Source organism: Mercenaria mercenaria, chromosome 12 (assembly GCF_021730395.1).
Source record: "Mercenaria mercenaria strain notata chromosome 12, MADL_Memer_1, whole genome shotgun sequence".
In the NCBI taxonomy this organism is placed as follows: Eukaryota; Metazoa; Mollusca; class Bivalvia; order Venerida; family Veneridae; genus Mercenaria; species Mercenaria mercenaria.
The window spans coordinates 42,694,835-42,719,708 of NC_069372.1; the positions used below are offsets into that span (position 1 = coordinate 42,694,835).

General features: G+C 35.4%; 1 protein-coding gene across 2 annotated transcripts; it reads right to left on the reverse strand.

Moving 5' to 3' along the window:
- Positions 1-2,750: 2,750 nt before the first annotated feature.
- Positions 2,751-23,765, reverse strand: LOC123533658 (uncharacterized protein C56G2.4-like). Of its 2 annotated transcripts, none has more exons than XM_045315402.2 (10): positions 23,610-23,765; positions 16,026-16,298; positions 14,697-14,929; positions 13,308-13,488; positions 12,862-12,969; positions 10,910-11,033; positions 9,890-10,017; positions 8,959-9,078; positions 7,604-7,754; positions 2,751-5,599 (listed from the first exon to the last, which is right to left on the reverse strand). In XM_045315402.2, exons 1-10 carry the CDS (start codon positions 23,665-23,667, stop codon positions 5,350-5,352), a joined length of 1,626 nt encoding a protein of 541 aa, XP_045171337.2. In that variant the 5' UTR covers positions 23,668-23,765; the 3' UTR covers positions 2,751-5,349. The 2 variants fall into 2 exon arrangements, with proteins under 2 accessions (XP_045171337.2, XP_045171338.2); XM_045315403.2 differs by lacking the exon at positions 23,610-23,765 and adding an exon at positions 18,023-18,207.
- Positions 23,766-24,874: the final 1,109 nt, after the last annotated feature.

Below are 24,874 nucleotides of genomic sequence, written 5' to 3' on the forward strand. Positions count from 1 at the left end.
AGTGTTCTTATGATAACTTTTATTACTGGCAGGTTGTTTCTTTAGCTATGTTAAGATACTTTTTAGCTAATTTTATCATTTAGAAAGGGTGATAATCATGTTCTAACATAAGATATTTATCCAAGGCACAGTACGGTAGTTATATAACGTATAGTATGTGTGTTTTTGAGTTCTAATGATAACTTTTTAGTGTTATATTTCTTATTCTAACTAGATGTTACTTTTAAAGGAGCTGTGTGCGCTCATAATGATGATCTAGCTAACTATGTTCAATGTTTGAAATATAAATTGCAAATCAATGATGTACAGTGTCAAACAGTTACAGAAATGTATTCTTATTTTCATTTAGTTGGCATGGAAATTACATTGTGTATTCTATTTTAAAAAATGTTCGTATTTGGTGAATTTAAATGTGACGCGATAAAACTTAATTGGTATTGTCATAACACCTTACAGAATGCATATAATTTTCAATGCGCTGAATACTGCGTACCAAAAAGGGGATTGTCATCCTCAGACATGCATATATTATTTGTCTTAAAGATTAACATAATGCGTGAATAATGTGAATTTTAAAGTGCTATTTATATCAATCTTTCACCAGAAACGACCTATGCATTTGCCAAAATGCTATGAGATGAATAGGACATTTTGAGTTTAGTTTGAAATATTGTAAAGTCAGAGGATTCTGCACTTTCTTACACTTGAATACACAATGTAATTTCCAAGCCAATTAAACGAAAATAAGAATATATTACTGCAACTGTTTTGACACTGTACATCATTTATATACAATTTGTATTTCAACATAATTAGGTAGATCATCATTATAAGCGCACACAGTCCCTTTAAAAGTAACATCTAGTTAGAATAAGAAATGTAACTCAAACGAAATCGATATTTTACTCAAAATGTTTGGATTTCAAAGACGTGGCGCTAATTATTAGATTTAACAGTTTTTTTCTGACGCATAGCATAAAACATTAGTCAACCTTGATCATCAAACTTTAAATTTACATCCCATTCTCTCTTTTTAAAGATAAATAATAACCATTTTGTCGACCGACATACAGATATCAGAAGAACTCTGTAACGTTTTCCAGGAACTCCGTAACAGTTATCAGAAGAAAACATGACAGGTTATCAGAAGAACTCCGTCCTTCGTGTAACACTTCCTCCCCCGTGAAATAAACAAACAAACAAACAAACAAAAAAAAAATATATATATATAAAGAATGACATTACATATTCCAGCATTATACTGATTGCGTTTTTTTTCTCCGAATCGCCATTTCTTTTCCAACGTTATATTGATGACCTTTGTCCTCAATCAGGACCAAGATCCCTGCTGTGTGTATTGGGTCCTAGTCATAAGCATTGCAGTTTTAAGCTTTTCTAGTACTAAAGGTTACAGTGACTTTGACCTTTGACATTAAGGTCATCTACTCATCAGGTCCAACCTCCTATTAGTTGGAGAATCCTATGCAAAAGTATTGCCGAGTTATAAGGGCTTTTTGTTCTATGTAAAACTTGGGACCCCCGGGTAGGACCTGTTTTCACCCAAGAGACATCATTTGAAGAAACTTAGTAGAGGACAGTTAGGCAATACTACATTCCAAATATCAAAGGCCTATGCCTTGTGATTTCAGACACGAAGATTTTTTAAATTTTCAGTTAAAAAAAAAATCTACTTTTAGATCATGTGACCTAATTGTGCAATAGACCGGCACTTAACTATCTGTTTAAAAAAAAATAAAGCGGATACTCTACCACTGAGTTATTGAGGCGATTGTTTAGATACCCGGTTACCGGAACCCATGCCATTACTATACTGACATATTCGCTTTATTTATTTTTTCCTACTTAATATCCTAGTGTAGTGATTTGATACGCTAACAGTCGTCGCACACAAAGAACTTAGTGGTCATTGATCGAGTAATTCATGGCTGTAGTTATGTAGTATCTGTCCTAGTCCTAAATCTCGTGAGTGTGACATCCTGGCATTCGATGCGTGAATTGTTGCGCACATTGAGAGGGTCACAATGGAGTTTGTTTTCACATATTGACCGTGCATTCGAAGGTAGTGACGTATGTTAACCTTTGTGACAAATAAAATGTTTGACATGGTCCAACAACGCTTCTTTTCCATCCTCGGATTAGTAAATTAATATGTAATCCGCGGAGCGCGTTTAGTCAAAGAGTCGCCTCAATCCAAAAGAATAATTTTAATGTCACTGGTTATTTCTAAGGTCTCGGGGTCTGATTGGACAGCTTGTAATGACAACAGTTTTCGCGATGATTTGCTCAGTCAAGTGTGACTTATCAATTCCAAGTTTGCCCTCTCTTGAGAAGAGAATGAACAATTATCAAAACATACATGTGAGTGTTGTAAATACATTCAAGCATAAACTGATGTTCTTGTATTTTTTCGGGGGTGTTTAACAGGAGAGAAAACATGTGTTAACAGAGATTCTCGTGCTCACGTGCTGTTAAAACACCTTTTTATATATGCACGTTCCGTGTTAAAGCGTAATCGTATTAGGTCCAAACACGCATAATTCAAAAGCAAATAGCGTAAGCGGAAATTTATTTTGTGATACAAAATCCTCAGAACCCCTCGAGAACTGTTGGTACCCCCGTCCAACCGGTCTCGGGCACCAACCAATCCTTCGGAATTCAGCGTATATTATAACACGAATAAAGCATGCGTATCCAAATAATCAAATCAGAAAAAAAAATAGAACATTGAGAACTGGTTTAATATTTATTTGAGCATAACAATATATAGTTTTTTTTAATAATTAAAGATACAAATGAATAGATAGAATTCGTTTAATACAATACTAATAAAAGCTCATAAGAGTTGCGGGCCAGTGTTTAACACAGGGGAAGCGCATCGCATCTATTCTAAACCGTACCGAATGATTTGGCGAATCCATTTATAAACAACTCGGACAGCATAAAAAATTTACCAACATCTCGCAGAAAAACACATAATACAATATAGTTTAAATAGATTGTTAAGATAATGAATATCATTTTATTACAAGATAATATTGACTACATTTCATATCCGGACTATATTGTATCGATACATATAAGTACTAATACATTTCTTAATTTATGTGTTTAATGGGCACCACATAAAACAGAACAAATTTCTGAAGGAATGTGTCTTTTCATGCCCGGATCCAGAAATATTTGACTTGGGGTGGGGGGCACCAGTCTAGAACGAAAACGTCATTGCCGTAGCGTATATATAGCGCCGAGAGGCCTCTATCCATCTAAGCGGGTCTTCTTTTTCCCCCTGGAAATTGTTGTTATACAGTTATGAAATGGTGGTCTCGAGGCGACGGCCTTGTGGGACGGACGACGGGACAGGCGATTCCGGCTCCCCCTTGAAAAGTTTTGAAATACAGGCATGATATTTCGGCCTCTTGTGCATTTTAGGCCCTACTTTTGATGTAATAGAGGGGTATTACCCTTTTGATGGGGGAGGGGATCAGTATAATTCCTTTGCCAAAATAGTAGAGTGCATCATTGGTGAGTATATAGGTCACTTCTCAGCCAACTTGGGGTAGGGTATGAGCTCCATCGGCCCGGTCCTGGATCCGGGGCTTTTCTATCTTAAGGATCATTTGTACATTTGTATAAGTTATTTTAAATGTTTTTTACCTATTTGAAGTTGGCACTACTACAAAGTAAACGGCAAAACTAAGAATCTGAATCAATTATTTTCGTCAATGCATCGCTCAGTATTATGACAATAAAATTACATGCTAAAATTAAGCAGTTACGAAAACTGCATTATTTCATTGTAAGTTTTCATTCAACACGTCTTAAGTGTATATAGCATAGACATTCGGCATAATTTTTGGGTCAGTCAATAATGAAATGCTATACTATATTTTGAATTTGTTTCCTTTTTCGTTTTTGATTAGTTAAACATCGCACCTGTATTCTTTGTATTTAAGACTGTCAACAACAGATGTGAATTATGCGCTTCATAGTCCAACCACACCGAAATGACCAAACATATATGCCATTTATTGAAATGTGACATATGTTACGAATATTTCTTACACTTTACATGGCTTGTGATGAAAAAAGGCCCAGCACATCTGTATACAATAATGTGCACAACAGCTCGTTATACAGTGGAACATGTCTAATATTTTTACAATAGAAAATGATTAAGAAAAAAATGGGACCAAATAATACGTTTAGTTTAGAGAGGTTTTCGGATTAGAGGGGTTCGGATTAGGGAGGTTCCACTGTACATGTACATATATAAAACATTGTTATACATATAAAAATATATATGAAGTTAGTATCTGAAAGTTATTTCAAATTTTAATTTTATCTAATCATGGTAGTGGACCCGAAATGGCCCTCGGTAGTTTCCGTGTGATTACGTATTCTTGTTAGGCAGTTCGGCATTTTCGGGATGTAAATAAAGCTCAACGCGCATATGAGCCGCGCCATAGGAAAACCAACATAGTGGTTTTGCGACCAGCATGGATCCAGACCCACCTGCGCATCTGCGCAGTCTGGTCAGGATCCATGCTGTTCGTTAACGGTTTCTGTAATTGCAATAGGCTTTTAAAGCGAACATTATGGATCCTGACCAGACCGCGCGGATGCTGGTCGCAAGGCCACTATGTTGGTTTTCTCATGGCGCGGCTCAATAATGATTTTTGGTAAAAATCGGTGCCATGTCAAAACAGTTTACGGAGATTACGTTATCTGCCGATTATCAATACAGGTCCACTACCTAAATAATTTGAGCATATCAACGAAATTGAAATCACATTGCAATTTTAACATTTTTGGCAAAACATATTTGAACAATACACCTTAAGATATTACTTCCCTAAATAAATCCATGTTATATATTTACCGAAATGTTTCTTTCTTATGTCACTACATGTTTGCAAGGAACATAAAGTATTCTTATTAAAATATCAAAGCATATTTATATGACAAAATTTGCTATATCTACTCAATAATTTGTAGTATAGTGCAAGGATATATAGTTTTTTCAGAACGAACGAAAGTCACAGTATGTATATGTAGTAATGGATTTCTGTTTTATAGTGTAACAAGATTTGTTTTCAAAATTAACACTAAGCAGGCTTCAAACTGAATGCCACTGAAAAGGAAAGCAGCCATCCTAGAAATTGATCAGTTTCTTTCAAAGATTCAAAGAGTTGTTGTTCCTTAAATTCACGTCCGGATGCAAAATATAAGAACGACAACTCCATGTTAGAAAAAAGTTAGTTCTATTTCCTCATGAAAATAGACCTTATTAGAAATAGTAAAAAGAACGAAATTTTGAAACTGATATCTCTAAAATGTCAATAACGATAACAAAAATAATATGCAAACACTGATAATCGATGGAAACACAGCTGTGCTGGAATCTGTAGTGCAGGGGTTACTATATCCAGGTTGGCCTTTACAAACTTCCGCCTCGTTACTTCCGGGCGTTTCCGCCAGACGCTGTAGAACATATGCATCTTTTTGTGCCAAAAACCATGTGGCGCCAACAAGAGTCAGATTGTTTTCACTTACTGCGCGGCTGATGTCGTATAAGCATCTAAAATGTAATAGATCTAACTGATAGCTGAAGATGTTGCCCACAAGGACAAAGTAGAAGTAAAGAAATCATACTCATGTAGGATGGGGATATAAGTACTGTAAGTGTAGAAATATCCGCGGGCTGCAAATTTTCGCGATATTCGCGATTATCGCAGTCCGCCAATTCATTATTACCGCGATTATTTCTACACACATTTCTACTTATAAGTCACATTTTCGCGCAAATGTGAACCATCTCAATCTAGTCTGTAAAAGTATGCATGTGCTGTTATTATACATTTGTACCTTCATGTATATAATAAATATATATGCACTGTACAAATATAAACAATCTGAAGAAAATGGTGACTGTGTAATAGTATGTTACACAAGTTCCCATACACATGTCTGTTGTTATTGCTGGTTTTATCGCTATCGTTTATCTCAGTCCCCCCCCCCCCCCCCACACCTCCCTCGTCCCCACAATCACTCAAGCCTATCCTTTTTCAATACAGAAAAAATGTTGTGGTGATAAAAATGATTTTAATCTTTTGATATTGATAGAAAACTAATTTTTGTTTGGTTCTAAAAGGGTTAAGTTTCTTGTTTAACGTGGGCAGTCGACGAAAGTCCCCACCTGGAATTGATGGAACAACTTATTTCCAGTCGAGCCAGCGGCAGGCGTCATATCTACCTCCCCATCATCCAGTCTAGGCCGATACTGCTGAAAACAGTACCAATTTAAGTAAATAATCCAACACTGAACACTAGTCGGAATATCAGCCGCGACCGAGAACCGAACCCGGACCGCTGGCGTTGTAGTCCAACCTGCTAACCATTGCACCATTGACTCCCTAAATCGTGTCTTTGCCATCTATCATTGACACAAAGGGTCACGGCTATTATGTCCTGTGCTTTCAGTCAGTATAGTTATTATCAGAAAGGTTTTTGAAAAAAGTGAATACAAATGATATTAGATACTTTAGTTCTTGTGCTCTGCACTTTCCTTGCAATCTCTAATTTTGGTAAGTGTCTATGAATTACATTCAGTTGTTGCAAAGAAAAGAAGAAATAGTACAAAAAGGCAGATATTTGAAAATTAAAGAGGAAAGATTCCTTATATTTTGACGCTCTTCTAGGACTTCCTTGTACTGTTGTTATTATTTAGAAAGTTTCCTTAAAATTTATCACTAGTTGCAAAGTCATTGTCAATACATTTAAAAAGATTAAGTACAAAAGTTTAACAATCCAAAAGCAATTCTAAATTGAATTATAAATTTAGCCTATGAGTCCAGTCTAACGAATTTTAACTTTCTTTCTTTTTTCCCTACAAATAGACGCAAATTTTGTTCAAGGTACGGAATACAGAAGTTAGTTCATTTAAAATGAAATAAAAAAAGGTCAGTAGTTACGTGTATCTCTATATTTTAAATAACGACCGCTCCGCAACAGTTTAAGGAACATTTTACTGCTTTCTTACCTCCCTTTAAAGCACTATAGGCTATACAGAAGAAAATAAATGCTATATGTTCTATATAAAATTAACTATCTTCTGAAAGCTGTAACGAATGGCCAGGCCCATTTTAAAAAAAAGAAGTACTAGCCTTGTGTACTTAAATAACCTATAAACCACCAACAAATACCAGGAAAAGTAGGGGAATGCATCTTCTAAGACAGAAGACAGGTCACCACTTTGGAATATCTTCCAAACTGACAACTAAAAAGTGGGTATGAACACATGAGTAATAAGGTTTGTTTACATTTCCATAAATGCAAAACAATCTTGAAAATGCTACCAAAATGTCAAGTATAGGACCACAATGAAATAAAAACAGGACCTGGCTTACATAAAACATGAACATGCCATTTTAACTGGGAAAACATAAGGAGTTTTTCTTTCCGCCATTTTATCCGACTAGTCCGGGAGTGCTGCTTGATAACTATTTAGTATTACATTTGTATTGGACCTATAATCGCCTTATACCCGCCTTTTTGTTTAAAAAAATCCTGACCGCTTCCTTACCTTCCTTCAAGTCTACCACTGCAGTTTCCAGCGTACTTGTACCTCAATTCTGTAGCGTTTATTTCTGCTTGCTGTTTGTACAGCAGCGTGTAGTAATAGTGTGGGACGTCGTTTGGTGGGCGTGGTCCAGTCCATGTCAGTCCTTCCTCACCTTGAACAGTTTATTTTGCAATTTGTCAAAATATGACCAGAAGAAGTGAAGAAACAAGTATGTTAGCTATGTATTATAGTTTAAAAACAGCGAAGAACAACCAAAGCATTCGAATCTTATGGAGGCCTTTACCTTGCTTTCTGTGCGTATAATTATTGATGCAATGTCAAGCCGAGAACCAGCTATTGCGTTATATAAACCCAAAGAGACTCTTTCTAGATGGAAGTTGTTTCCTTTTTTGCGTAACTTGTTGTATGCGTATAAGTACTTCACAAATCTTTAGTCTCAGTTATGTTGAATATTAGCATGATAAATGGGTCTCTGACTAGTTTTAACAAAACAAAAAGCGAACTTTGTTTCATTTCCCCTAGTACTAGTAACCAAAGCGCAAGGGGAGGGTGAATATAGGGCTGAGGTTTGGGAGAGGAGCAAAACGGGGCCGCCCAAAACAATAACACTTGGAGGCAGTATATGCTAATTTCGCAGTAGAATAGTAAATGAAAATGAAAAGGTCTATGTAATATAGTATATTGAAGTACAACCGAAAAAAGAACGTTAATTATTACTTTTTTGGTTGTACAAAATGTTCAGAATAAACGTAGTCCCCTCGCCGAACGTTGAAATCGCTCATATTCTAATAAGTAACGAGCATAAAAAATGAGTTGACCCCGACAAGAATGAAACAAACACCGCTGAGAGTCAAAGATTGCCGTCGAGAAACTTCCAAGTTAGATTCATGCACGTGTCTGTGTACACGAGTAATTTGTTTCAGCTTTTATATGTTTGCAATGAAAGTTTGTGAATGAATGAATATTCCAGGTTGCATAAATTATTTTCTGTTTAAAAAGATGACTTTATCAAATAATTTATAAAATAGCAAATATAAACAATTCTAACACGACCAGCGAATAATCTATCTCGGGTTATTCTGCAATAAACCACTCGCGTGCAATGACGTCATCCGATCCAGGTGCGTAGCACGGTCGAAAAAGTATTACCATTTTTCTACACTTTTGATACTAGTATGTCGGGTTAGAACCGATAACAAGTTCCAAGTGAGTTATCGAAAATACCTAGTTTTTGTTCTTATGCGAAACATATCACTCAGGTCCTACGGCCTCAGTATATTCTTACGCATAGAACTAAAACACGGGTTTCTACGATAAACCACATTTGGTAACTTATTATTTCTTAAATATACCACCTCCTTTCAGGTTTCCATCAACGATGTTTGTGACGATCCCGTGCAGAATCGGTAGTTCTTCAGTGCCAAATGCCGGAATAGGAACATCTGGATCCACGGATATCACGGTATGCATGTCTCCTGAAAGTAAGTCAGGAGTTCGAGTCAGACACTGTGTCAGATGCCAAGTCCGTTTAAAGGTCATTTACAGGTCACAAAAGAACTAACAATGTTTACTAGTAATTGACATAGTCCGTGAAAGAGTGTTCTGTTCCATTTTCTTAAATTTCTTAAATAAATGTCAAATAAAATCATCAAATAATCATCAAAATATAGGTTAATCTTAAATTCTTCAGGATACCAAACAATGACCTTTTTTTTAACAACTCGATATATCCATGTACTTCATTGCTATTATAACGCAGACAATTTTTCTAGCCAAATTTCATGAAGGTGCAAATAAGTTTCCATTCATTCACGACATTAACCTTACCAAAACGAAAAGTAAGACTGATAGAGAAAATTTCTTAAAGGTCAATCTAAGGAAAGTGAAATTTTATTTCTTTTAAAAGCCAGAAACATTCATTTATTGGAAAAATGAATGTCTGGTATGAAATTCGAATAAATCGCAGTATATGTACATTATTTTCTATGAAGTATGAGAAATTAATAAACTGGGGTCATTCTGTCGATTCACTGAAATTTCACATATCCATACATTTCTTTGTAGTCTAATGACTTCTGTAAATTTTGACCTGCCAATCTTCATTATTTAGTGTCTATGTAGAAGTCTATGCACTGGCTATGACAAAAAAATTGCCAACTCACTTTCTTAGTATGGACTTAAACTTATCATTAATAGCAAAAACAGTCATCGTAAACTTCATACATTGATCATCAGTAAAAGAATTAACGAGGGTTATTAAAGTCATGACAATATATTTGTTCATACCTGTGAAATTGTGACGCTGGGAATAGTAGCCAAGTTTTGTAAATTTGAGTGTATGTGGAGCGTCAGTTCGGACGTCCCAAGTGTTTAGAACATCAGTGCCAAGAGGGTTTAATGTGAAGTTTCTTGCCCTGAAAGAAAATAAACTGAATTTCACGAAACATCGCGGATTTAATGTTTAAAAAGTTACGTGTTCAGAGAGAAAATGGACATGGCAGCCACATTATGAAATCACGTGCACGTGCTCTGAAAGAAAATATTTTAATTTTTGATAGATAGGCCTTCTTGTGAAGTTGCATGCTCAGAAAGAAAATCAAACGTACTTTAAGCAGGTTCACTGTGAGAATAGTTTATCTGAAAGAAAATTAAATAGATTATATGATACATCTCGGACTTGGCGTGAAGTTACGTGCTCTGAAAGAAAATGAACGAACGTTTTGACTTATGTATGGCATATCAGCACAATGGTGAATTTATTTTAAGTAGCGATCTAATTTTAAGGTTGCATATATATATAATAAACACATTCAAACGCGCTTTACAAGTTATCGCATGGAGAATTTAGTAAAACAAAGCAGCTTTATTGTGAAATACGTGATCTGAAAGAATATATTAATTTAAATCGAATGTTACAGCGTAACTGTGAAGTTATGTACCCTGAAATAAAGAAAAAGATGTAAAAAGAAAAGTTATAGCTGAAAGATTCTTTTGGTAAAAAGGAATGTGACGTGAATTATCAAGTCAGAAGTCAATGACTTAAAAATGTGTATTAGTAGAATATAATACGATACTGAGAAATTAAGAAGTAAAAGGGAAAAAATATAACTGAATATAATATGCTTTTAATGACCAACAAAACAAAAACAATGACTGATTTTTCTACGGAGTTATATAATGAAAAGACATGACGTCTCGCGCCATTATTGACTGAACTACAGTTAAATGGTGCAAAAGCACTCGAAAAGAACGGAAAGTGTAATATGTAAATCAAATAAGTCATTCAGCTGCACAAATGGTACTTACGGGTATGTGGTCTCCTTGCAACACGCTGTTATTGTGTGGCTTGAAGGGTTCATGAAATCAAAATCTATCCATACAGAAAGCTGTGCATCATTTGGAATAAATGTTCTTGGCTTCTTATGCAAAGCTGAAAGTATGTTAAATATTCTTATGGTATCAAATTAACAAAACTGTGTTTGGTCACTGAAATGTAATTGCTTGTCACTGTGCTCCTACTTGAAACTGGCCAATGACTGTGATTAATTTGCATGCGTAGGCATGTCCCTAAATTCAGTTCATACATGCACGGATCCAGAGGGGGGAGGGGTCCAGGGGCCCGGACCCCCTCTGGAAAATCCTAAAAAAAGAAAGAAGAGAAAAAGAAAATAAAATGGCTTTTCGAAAAGGCAACATTATAGGGCCGCATTTAAAGAGTATGTGGCTGCTGCTACATACGACCCCGACATAATTCATAGTTATGTTAATTATCTCAAAGAAACTAAGAATATACCTTTAAAAAACCCTAATTTTATTATTTTTCAACAATTTAACAGGTTAGCTCATAAAAATGTGAAAATAAGGGGTATAATGTATATAAAATTATAGTGGAAAAGATGTCCTTAAATGCTTCTAAAATGGCCCAGAATGCAGGAAATGAAGCGCTTAATTTCAAAATTTTCCAGGGAAGCATGCACCCGGACCCCCTAGCTGGGCGGATAATTTTCTATTTCAGCATAAAATTATTGACAGCCCTGCACTTGTAAATGGGTAACATCCATAAAAATACACGTTAAGCATAGCTCGAACGGACCACCTCTGACAAAATTGGCTGGATCCGCGCATGTCATAAATTGAATCTTGAAATGCGCATGTAGAGGACACATTTTTAGATGTTAATTATAAATTATAATGTTTTTTGAAAATATGAGAAGAAACGATAGTGTTTTGCTCTAAATGACAGTCTTACGATTTATTCGATAAAAATGGTATTTTCTGAACAAATAATACTTAAAATATAAATCACAAATTAACAGTGCTAGAAATATTCGAATGTTTAATGTATTATTCAAAGCAGATTGATGGTTATAACAAACTTTCAAAGTATTTTAATGGCTGGGTTCGTTACATACGAGGTATATGAAATATTAAAGAGCCTACTTTGAAAAGTGAGCAACGGTTATGCCAGTTTTTTACTATGTAATATTCACAATATATACTAAAATGCAAGGTTTAAGTTGTTTAATACTATGTTTGCCATAATACTACGGTCTACGTAAAACTACACCAAGTGCCGAACATGCATAATGATAAAGTCGGCAATAATTTTACTTCATCATGGGTTTCAGTTTTCTTGAATTTGATTGGCTAATCAGCTCGGGTGGAAGCATTATATCTTATTGGATCAATCGGCTCGGTCAGCCAGTATTAGGATCCATTCTTAATAGAACAAGGACAGCAGTTTGATTTTAAAAAACGGTCAACGTGGAAATTACATTCGTGATATTATGTGTTTACAAACATAGATCTGTTATTAATTATTTAGTGTGCTACACCTGCATCAACTGATCATTATACTAGATGTAGTCTAACAACGAAGGTCTTTTGGAATTCTGTTGGAATTTTTGGATTTAGGAATGACTTCAATGAATTCATAATGTCCTGATTGACTGATTTAGTGAGCAGATATTCAGTTTTGAATCAAGCGGCCTCCGCCCTGTAAAACTGAACCAGACACCGTATTTACTTAGTTATGGACGAGTGTCTGATTGCAACTTGATCTTGTCTGAGCTGACAACGATTTTTATATACAGAAGGTTTAATTCTAAGGTAAGTCTGATCTTGTTTCTTTGAAAGTAATCCTGGTTATTAACCAGGGTGAGGTTTTCATTCAGGAATAAACAAAAAAAGGTAGCTGGCTGTCTGTCCTTCTTTGTGTTTAACATCACACTGTAGTAAGCATGATGTTAATACTTTACCTTCCGTTGCATAGAGTGGGCACAGAGCATACGGACCGCCCCTGTCCATCATAGTCTGTGCAATCCATTCGTCACCAGTTACCACAATCAAGTTTACTGCCACAAGACCTATAAAACCCGTATATAAATAACACATATCAACCAGAAAATTATCTTATCTATCACAACAAAGCTAAAAAGATAGTAATGGGGTGCATTTTATATCCATGTTTGTCTTTTACTCTTTTGTCTAATTTCTGAATTTAGTCCGAGGATATACTAGTAGATATCTTTTAAGCCATCAACATTTCTAATATAAAGAGAACTTTGATCACTTCAGTTTTAATTTCTAACATGTTTGAATGAAAATGTTGATCTTGTGTTGTAAGTTCAATTTGTAAGAAAGGCAGTTCTTTTTTAGCATTTTTGAAATTGAATCGAGTAGTTTAGACAACAATTAAGATTACCGCTCATGTTCACAGCCGTGGTAAATTCTTCAATGGTCCATGCACCGGCCGTATTTTCCTGTCTGATTTTATTTTTCCAGTCATCAGAAAGAGTGATTTCGTCATTTTGCTTGAACAACAAAAATAGGTAGGGGTTTTTGATGTTCGTGCCAATCAGCGGTTGTCCGTAGTGTCGAATCACCTTGAAGACAAAAGAAAAATTGTATACTCTGCACAAGAGAGATCGGACTCGAATACCAAGGGGAATGTCTAGACAGAAAACGATATGTCTAAGAGAATAAAGCACTTGTCAATCTGATAAGTAGAACTAAGTCAAATACTTTTCGGAGGATATAGAGAAAACGTGGAATTTGAGAAAAATTATGAACTCTGAAAAATGGAAAATACTTACAATAGCAAATCGAATTACAACTTTTAGCTGCAAGCAGTTCAGAACATATAAGGAAGAAGTTGCATAAACAAAAACTTCTGTTCGAAGAACAAGCGAAAAATATAAATCTTATAATATAATCGTCGGTATATGATCGGTCTACATTTAAAAGACTGATACTGGGCTAGACATTTAAGTGCAGGTGTACTAAGGAACAATAAGGAGCCGAAACTTTGAAAGAGGAAGTATCATGATAGTTACAGGGTTATGGGGTGTACAAATAGGAAGTCTGATAATATGAGGAATACTAATAAACTCCGCCTAGAAAACGTCTTTAAAACATCGGACCTCGGGCAATAAATTTGACTATTGACTGGCAAGGCATTAGTATGAAAAATGTGGAGAAGTCAAAAGGTAGTGATTATCGAACTTGGAAACTATACAAGATTATATGCAAATGAGATACACTATAAAAAAAAACAGAAAAAACAGTGGCCCCTTATCTTTGAGGTGGCTGGCCCTAAACAAATGGCGCGGCACTGTCAAATCTTTGTCTAATTATAATAAGGTTTGATGATTACAGTGACAGTAATTGAGAAGAAAAGAAGGAACAGTGAAAGTATTAAGCTTGTTACTTTAACGTAACCAGTTACAATATCGAGATCTGACCCCTCCCCCTCCAACCCCAAAAGACCGTGTACTTTTATCATTACCAGATGATGTCTGCTCCTTATCTGAACCAATCTTCAAACCAGTTGTGATGCTTAAGGGGCAGTGGTTGAGGATTTTGCCATAATCTGAATGCAGATAGAGACGTCTGAGAGAGTATAATACTGGTCCTTATTTTTCAAAAAGGCGAATTAAGAACCTTCGAAAGAATATTTCTGGTGTAACGGTGTAATAAAACACTAATTGAACTATTTGCCTATCAATTATTAAATCTACTTCCCCTCGCTTTTCAGACCTCAGGTAAATAGTTACGACTATTAACTGGCAATCCAGTACAAGTGAAAAGTTACCTCAGCGGACTGGAAGTCATCTTGTGGTATATTGATGTATAAACCATTGCACGTCAAATACCCTGCGTCATATACCATCAGCGTGTAATATTCCCCCGCGGTGTAGTTCCAGTTGACGGAAATAGGGAAGTTTTTCACATACCAGGGGTAGACAACCGTGTCAGAGGTGGGATCCACGTCATATTTCCACGATTCTGTTGTTCTAAATTTGTTCCCACAGGCTTCGTAGTTCTCTAAGAGGATAAGAGATACATAACATATTTACATTATATTTTGAATTTAATTTACTTTTGTTTTGTTTTTGCTAGTTTGATATGGGTTTTTTCCCGATAACTTAGATCAAACTCAAATACAATATAAGAGAGCACTTCCTTTATATAAGTTCAATTTCACCAAGATTCTGTATAAATTGATTATATATATGAAGAGGACTTTAATAAGCCTACTGGCTTCCAGTCAAATCCAAAATTTATGTATGTAACCAATTATTTAAAATGTACATATTGGGAAATAAAATATGTTTAAACCAGTACATTTACAACGTGCTTTCGTTACTCCTGTTGTTTATTTTCACACCTACATGATAATGGCAAATAGCGACTTAAAAGCAAGATGAATGGTAAATAATGACCGATCATTCAGGAACCGAGTAGATTGCTTTCGAAAATCCTGAATCCTGGGCTAAAATAGGCTTAAGGACCCCTTCACAGGATGAATCCTTGCTATTGGCTAATTAATTTCATTTTCTTCAATATCATTAAACAAATGTTGTGCAATATTTTGACTGAATTAAGATACATATCTTTTGAAAACATTCAGTGTATCTCCTATTTTAAACTGTTAAATGGTATCTGATCACCCATTTATATCATTGAAATGTCGTTTGAAACTTTGTAACCCATTTTATTACATTTTAGGGAAAACACATATTCCTTTTATGTTTAAATATATTAGAGCATTAATGAAAAGTAAACATTAATGATTTTTACATCAGTCGTTTAAAAGGTATGCATGAGTTCCCCTGCTAAAATGTGTCATCTTATAAAACGACGTCTAAATTCAATCGAAGACCATCCCCATCCCCACCCCAACTCCCTTATTTCATCGTTAATCAATGATTATGATAATCTAGTTTGACACAAAATCAACTGCTTAATATATACAATTATTATATTGATCTGGAAATGAAAATGATATAAAAGAATTAAAACCCGGATAGACCGTTTTAACTTCCGTTTACTCCATTTTTAATTTCTGGTGGTTCGTTTATAACTTGACAACTTTCAACAATGTTATATACAGAGAGCGCATGTATAAAATTGTTCATACTTCCTTCAGAATGAAACTCTAATTCCAGAAATCTGTCAAGTCCGTCGGTGTGCTCCAAAGCAGGAAATAATCGCTGATGAATACTCGTCATCGTCGGTTTGGGATTCCTACAAAATACCCCGCTGTCCTCACCGAGTGGACATTGATTAGCATACTGGTTACCAAACCAGAACTTGTTGGGTTCGAGCATTATTTCTCTGGTCTTTTCTAAACATTTTGCCAAGTTCTGGGTCCGATTCGCCTTTGAGCAGAAGGATCCATTTACAGATGAAACTGAAATAAAACAGCATAAATAAACAAATTTAGACCCCTCATTTCTTACCCATACTTTGCTTATAATAAGTTTTCACTGGCGTATACATGCACCTCAGAAAGTCTAAATCAATGCTTCTAAGGAATCTCAACGCAGATGTTATCCCCAGGCTGTCTTCCGTATATCAGAAAAAAAGATAGAAATAAAAACAAAATATAAAAGCATGTATAAGTCATCGATATATCGGAACGACTAGCATAAACAAACAAGGCAAAGGCGATAAGATAACGGCTAACTAATATCGCATATGCAGGTGGACCCATTCAACTATCTGCCATAAATACCTTTTTCTATACGTCATTCTACAAATGAGCCGCGCCATGAGAAAACCAACATAATGCGTTTGCGACTAGCATGGATCCAGACCAGCCTACGCAGTCTGGTCAGGGTCCATGCTGTTCGCTTTCAAAGCTTATTGCAATGAGAGAAACCATTAGCGAGCAGGTCGCAAACGCACTATGTTGGTTTTCTCATGGCGCGGCTCAAATAAAGTTACACGCATTTTTAAGTCAAAAGAAGTTCCAAATCTTTACTATATGTGTTTCTTTTTCTTCGTGATAAACCGATATTTGCCAAAAAAGATAAATAGTAGTTACTTTTATATTACTTCTGATATAAATCGCTATTTAATAGTTTGTTTGTGCTACTAGCCAGTTTATAGTTCGACATTAAACTTTTGCTAGCTAAAGTCAAAATTTTATATAAAAAAGATATGAAAATTCATTTCTTATTTCATGTAATATACACTAACTAAATGGCTTGACGGTCAATAGTCAAAACTATTTCACCTCAGTGCAATAGCTTGACTACTGACCGGAAACTCATTCAACTTGCAATTAGGAGGTCAAATGTAGGCATTGTCCTTGTACGGATTGAAAAGAGACACTATTGGCCAATGTTATCCGTTCTTAAACTTGTTTAGAAGCAGTTAAGAGCTTGATGCCGGTAATAAATCAAGAAACCGTAGTTACTTTACAATAATTTATATTTTAGGCCGATAATGAAACACGCTTTACAACTTTTACTACGACACCTCATTCCTGATGTACAAATTGCCGCGACTGTCTCAGAGAAAAGAAGCCAGTTTCAGCTTTATTTCTTAGTACTAAGCAAGACATTTACTGGTGCTATTTTCACGTCACTGGTACAACACCAGAAAGGAGCCAGCCGAAGACTGCACTGCATACATTAACTGCTGTCAGAATGCAACCGAAATTACCACTGAAAGAAAGCTATTATCCGTACATACCTATCAAGCTTTTGATATTGTCACCGTTCAACGCTCATGCCCTACTTTTTAAAGCTATCCTTCGCTCGCACGTGTGTCCTTGGTGTATCCGGCGTATGATTTCTCGTACAAATACGGTTCACTCATATTATGCATAATCTGACATCATATCATCCAGCTTTTGCAAGTGCACGTATATGTATATTTCTCATACAAATACGATCCATGCACTCAAACTAGGCAAATCTTCCAGTTTTTGCAAATTAAAAACAATTTTCTACACGTATACACACACTGATCTGTATAAGCAGATTATATCATTATTATAATGAAGCACGTAGGACAACGCCCATGATTAAATTGATTATCAAACTCTGTTCTAAATAGTGCATCTATACTGACAAAAGGTGTACTTAAACATTTCATTAAATACATAAGATATATAAGATAACATACCAGCACTAAGAATCCCTAGGGCATACAAAAATCCCTTAAGCAAATCCATCCGGCCTATTTCTTTCATTACAGGTAGCTATACGATATAACCTTGTTATGGGGTTAGTATTAAAGTGTGTTTTTCACCACGCATGAATTGCTTGTAACTTTTGAATGACTACATCTCTTATGACAAATGTAGGTAGAGGATTTGTTGACATGCTTTTATTTATTACTTCTTTATCTGGTTGTAAATATACTATTGTAAAATTTACAATTTAACCGCATTTTTTCAAGTTTTCTATAGTCACGAAATCTTGATTGAAGTACCTTTTAAGTATATCCGTTGTTGTTACCACTTAAACTTTCATGTTGCATAGTCATATAATTTATTATGATGCACAACTTACATTAAAGGTTTGGTCTAAATAAAGTCCCTTCTTTCATACTTCGTAATAATGTACAGTGTCTAAAGAATCTCTCTCTCTCTCTCTCTCTCTCTCTCTCTCTCTCTCTCTCTCTCGCTTGGTGTGTGCGTGCGTACGTGCGCGCGTTTGTATGATTGTGTGTTACAACTATTGATATTTAACAAATAAAATTAGAGAATATGTGCACGGAAAAATAAAGGGTTTCGTCATTTATTTCAACAGTTAGAAAAGCCGCCCCCCCCCCCCCCACACACACACACCCTTTATCAAAGTGTTAAATGGCTGCACAGTGGATTTATACACAAATTTCAAGAAGTAATGAATTTACGGGCACGTGTAGGATTTTCATTGATTAACTATATAACAGACTTCTTGAAAACGAAAAACTTTCCCACTATTAACTATAAAAACATATAAGAGAAATGAGCACTGTAATGAGTAAAGCATTTGTTTCTACGGAGTCATGGAAAATGAAAGACTACCAAATTGTCGAATAACTATAAACAAACAAATAAAATAACGGGTTCGGGAACACTTCAGTTTACAGTACTTGTTGCAGTGTTTGTTGCGCGGGAAAGATCGCTATCTCTACTTGTATTTTTATACTTCCGGCTAGTAAGGTGTATGTAACAACCTGTTTTGCTCCAGTTTTTTTTTTTTTTTTTTTTGTTTTTTTTTTTTTTTGTCTGAAATGGCTATAAAACACTCTTTGCTTTATAGAACTTCAAAATTTTTCAGTTAGCACCCCTATTCCTATGAATACTGCAACTACTTACAGTAGAGTGTACTTGTCCGGCTTTTTGACCCGAAATAGCTAAAAAAAATCCTTAGAAGAGAATAAGGAGAGAAAATGACTTTTCGAAAAGGCAACATTAGGGCCGCATTCAAAGTGTATTTGACTGCTGCGACATACGCCCGACATAATTCATATTTATGTTAATTATCTCAAAGAAAAAAGAATTTTACCTTAACTTAATTTTATTATTTTTCCCAAATTTAACAAGTGAAATCATAAAGATGTGAAAATAAGGGATATAATTAGTGTATAAAGACACATGTTTGTCATAGTAAGGGCTCAGTCAGACCCCACCTCCCCCTCCCCCTCCCACTGGATCTGCACATGAAATTACGTACGCGTTCTGCTATGTCACGGCTACTCCAAGAAATTCTTATTTTTATAGTGGTCAAAAGAGTGAAATAAGGAGTTCTTTAGCATAAACAGTCACTTTCCATTTTGATAACAACAACATTGATAATAGACGAACAACTTGTCAACTTAGTTAGTTGGTCATCAAGAATTTTGGGATATTATATAAAAAGTATGAACATAATAAGCAATATGATACCATCATTCTATTTTATTTTTAGCAACACAGTGAGTGTGACATGTTTATTACGTTTTATAAAATCTCCGAAAAAAAGATTGTATATCGCCCCTGACTGATCGATGTGATTACTGAGCTGAGATGTTTTACTGTTATAAAGCTATAATCGAAGAAGAGTGTAAGGAATATTGTTAAAGGCACCGAGATGCCCTATATATTAGATCTGAGCGCTGCATCTTTAATGAAAATTGGTATTTTGTATTTCAAAGTTTTGTTAAAATTTAATGTTGTTCAATATTTTTAGAACATACTGTTTGCAATTGTTTGTATTTGAATAAAATTCCTAATGTTAAAAATTTTCAAATAAAAAGAATGAAAATTGTACTGTACTTTTCGTTCGACTGCTCACTAATATTGCTTCAATTTGTTGGAAGTATAAAAGGGTTATTTTAACAGTAGCTTGATCTTTGATGCTGTATTCGGCTTGAGTGGAGTTTTACCAGATCGGATCTCACCAGGCGCTCACTTGAAGCGTCGAGTGTGATCCGACCTAACAAAATCCACAAGAGCCGAATACAAAATCCCAGATCTAGCTACTGTTTTAATGACCCTTTTATTATATACCTCTACCTTTGTGTTTGTTGTTTTTTATTGAACGAAACCTTCAATGTTTATCGATATTAAAATGGAACTTAGTGAAGATTTTATGTGCGCTATTTTTCGGCGTGCCGTATTAAGCACGATTTTATGACCTCGTATGACCTTATGCCGCACGAATAATGTACCAATCGGATTGCTTGGTAAGGTATTCTCGGTATTTTCAGCCATAATGAGAGATTTAGTAAGAGTGGCGTTGATTGAAGGAAAGGCTGAAAATGCTTCACTCTGAGTCATGTGTGACACTGAGTGAAATGACAACGCGTTCGTCATCTATAACCTCTATAAGTACAGCACCATCGGGTTGTATGCGTACCACTTGAACAGGTGTGCGTAACCAAATACGGACATATTTCTGTTTTGTTAAGTTTTTTTGTTAAGTTATTTCTGTTTTGTTAAGTTTCCTTTCCTTAAGTTTTGTTTTTACAAAAAGGTTATTTGTTTTATACAGTCATTAACTTTTACCCTGCATTACAGCAACAATTTCTAGCCAGTGCAAATCATTACTAACCTGCAACAACATGTCCGATACTGTTAAATTTTATACTCTAAATTTTAAATTAATCTTTCCGGTGAAAGCAGTACTGTACATATTCTGAATGATAGACAGATTTGATAATAAGTTGAAGTAGGGCAAGGGTTCATGTTGCTTCCAACAATTCCAGAAATAAAGTATAGAACGTATTTCAACAGTGTTTGCTTACTGTTACCATCTTTTAAGCACCAAAGGCTTAAAGTAAGCTTGTGTGATTGTTTGGTGTCCGTTGTGTGTCCCTCCACAATTTCTAAACACAGTCTTCTTCAGAACTACTGTCCTCATTTATACAAAACTTCACAGAGGCCCCTTGCCAAAAAATTTAAAATACAGGTTTCTGCCCATATATTACTTGTGCTTCAGTTACATCACGCCGACCATCTTTTTAAAAGATATTTCTTGATAGAACTGTGTCAGTTCATGAATATTATTGAAAGTAGTCCGGCAGCATACAATACGGAAGGTACAATACGGAATTTAAAAGGTACAGTACGGATTTTTTCTGCATGTTCATATTTAATTGTGAAACACAAGCCGATTTCTTACAGAATTTATATAGGTATAGAATAAAATGTATTATTATATACGTTACTATAAATAGTATTTATAACGGTCATTACGGCTTCTATTGACGAATAGTGCGCCTCACGCGCCATAATCATAATGGTTCCGGGAAACCGGGAACGTCAGCGCGTTCTGACGTTGACGTCGTGTAGCAACGTCATTATGGCGGGTGAAAGGGTACTGAATCATTTTCAGATCGATTGTCAAATAATGATGGCACTATTGATGAAAAAATCAATACAAATGGTGCTTAGGCCCCATAAGTTTGTAGAAAAAAAATATGTAAAATGAAAACAACAAGAGGAATAAGAAGCGAAGGTATATAATAAAAAGGTAAATAAACGGGCCCGAGGGCCGTTATGAAACTAGGTGTGCCATTATGGCTAGAAGGCACAACCAGCCTCTTAATTATGGCGAAAGACCCAAAATTATAACTCGGACTTAGGCCATGCGCTTACTATGAGTACACTACTGTTATACTGAAGTACTACAGTTAGCCTAATACCTATTTAATTTCGACCACAAACTTCGCGAAGTGGCCAGAAGTAGCAACGACTTGATCAAAAGTTTGAATAATGTGTAATATTGGAAAAAATGTCGTATGTGACAGTTACGACCTTATTACAACGCATGACTTCCTTCATTTTTTCGAAGTTTATTGCATACGAAGTTTTCACTTTTCGAGCATTATTTACTTATTTCTTTGTTCTAGTGTTTTATCAAATGCATCCGATTTATGCTGTTAACAGTTTTTACATAAAACGGATTGTCTTCTTTGTAGGTAGCTTTTTTTCGTGTTTTCTCAAAATAGCATTTTTGCACTTACGACCTTATTTTTCTAAGGCGTCGAATTGTTGAATTTCAAAATATCTGCTATGAAAAGCGATCCTTCACCTTAAAATAAGTTTAAAAGTCAAGTAAATGCTGACTTGTTCATCCAAGTTTGTAACTAGATCTCTATGCCAAAATACCCGCCAGCCACCTCCCCGACAAAAAAATTGAATTGTCTTTTTTGTTCAGGTCAGATTACGGCTTGTAAACATGGTAAAGACCGGTAATCGAAGATTATTTCTATTGTCTAAAGTCTAATTACATTTCCAACAAGCGACTGTTGTAAATATAAAATATTAAATGTATCTGTGTGTTAACTATAAACCATACGTGGACATATGGCAAATATTCAGTCACTGTGATTTATATTCCGAGTCGTATAAACGCAAAAATAACATTCAGTCAATATATTTATCTAAGAAAAATACAACACTTGTTCACATTTGATGCAAGTGTCAAGAGAAAGGGAGTTCATTGAAATGAACACTAGTCGCATTACCTCTGAACAATCCGGTTTCTTGTTATAAATTAGATTGGAAATCATTCGTATATGGTCTGATTTCACGCTAAGTTTAATAACGTCAACGTCATGACGTCACTGAAGCAGTTGACGTCGCTCATTAGCAACGACATATTGCATCGATTAGCTCATCTCAACTATTTATGTGAAATTTCATCATGAAATTCTGTGCGTAAGATTAAATGAGCTGCGCCATGAGAAAACCAACACAGTGCGTTTACGACCAGCATGGATCCAGACAAGCCTGCGCATTCGCGCAGTCTGGTCAGGATCCATGCTGTTCGCTATCAAAGCCTATTGTAATGAGAGAAACCATTAGCGAACAGCATGGATCCTGACCAGACTGCGCGGATGCGCAGGCTGGTATGGATCTATGCTGGTCGCAAATGCACTATGTTGGTTTTCTTATGGCTCGGCTCAAATACATTCTTACTAAAAGATACAGTATAAAGTTCGTACCTTATCTCTCGGCTTTTGCAAACTAAAGAACATCGTGCACTCCGTTTTACATCTGTGTAAGCATGTTTGTATAAGTCGTAAAAAGTATTTACAAAAATGATTCTAATACAATCCGTATATTATATTATATGTAAGAACACGTAAGGAAACGTACATGGTTAAACTGATTTAAATCTCCTTCTTTATCGAAATGATTGTTAAACTCTGTTCTAAAATTGTTGCATCAATTCTGACAAAAGTCGTACTTAAACATTTCAATACATACAGAAGGTATATTAGATATACATACCAGCATTAATAATCCCTAAGACATACAAAAATATCTTTAGCAAATCCATCCTGCCCATTTATTTCACATCTGTAAGCTACGATATTGCCTTGTTATATCGTTAGTACTGTAGTGCGTTTTTCACCACGCATGGATTATTTCTAGCCTTGGAAATAGTTTTTATCTTATTGTAAATATACTATTACAAAATTTACAGTTTTTTGTTTTCTTTAGTCACGAATTACCTTGTTGTTACCACTACATGCATGACGCATGGTCATATATGATGCACTGTTTATGTCAGCAAAGAAAACCCGTTTACTCAGTACTGTTTTGGCATCTGACGTTTTGCAACATATCTCTATTAAAGATAAAACAGTGACGAAAACAAGAAAGCTGAGACATACTGAATTTCAACTTCTGTCTACCTGCATTTTTTCTGTCCTTTTCTTTCTTTGCTTTTTTTTTTTGTTGTTGTTTGGGGGGGGGGTGTGGGTGGGGTGGGGGTGTTAGCGCCGTTTTACAACTGTTACAGTACTTCAGTTATGTGACGCCTATCAGTAACTTAACCAGTGTTCATTGACTCTGTTTCAGTACTGACCTGTTCTCTTCAAGTAACTGGGGAAGTTGACAGTTATTTGCGGAGAACAGGTTTGTACTAGTACAGAATCCAGGAACACTAGTTAGGATAATTGCCCGCCGTTACATGACTGAAATACTGTTGAAAAACGGCGTTAAACCCAAAACAAACAAACAAACGTCAAGTAACTGACAACTTCTTCGCGTGAATAAGAAGTAAAGGAAATATTATTTCAAACTATGACTTAGTTGGATTACCTATTAATGTACAGTATTCATGTAAGAAACAGAAAGTGTTTCTGCACATGCGCAGGAAGATCGAACGTGGGTAGCGTACTTCTCTGGTGTCGGCCCGGTACAATTTCTCCTTCTTTGCTGTATAGTAAAACAAGCACTTTTGGACATGGATTGTGAATTTCACAACAAAATTGCAGCATTGACAGCTCTGTATTTCTGAAGAGTAATACTATCCCAATCAATATATCACAGAAAAACACCACCATCAACGATGAACTTTTTTGCTACACATCAAAGTATCTAGTCCATGTTTAAATTTCCCACTGACATCTGTCATGGCCACCAGTCTGGTGTAGTTTTTTAATCCTTCCGCACAGAAATGTAATCCTGAAAAAACACACATAAAACAACTGTTAAAGACATCAGAAATGACAAAAAATGTACACAGTATCAATAAATACATTTGGAAT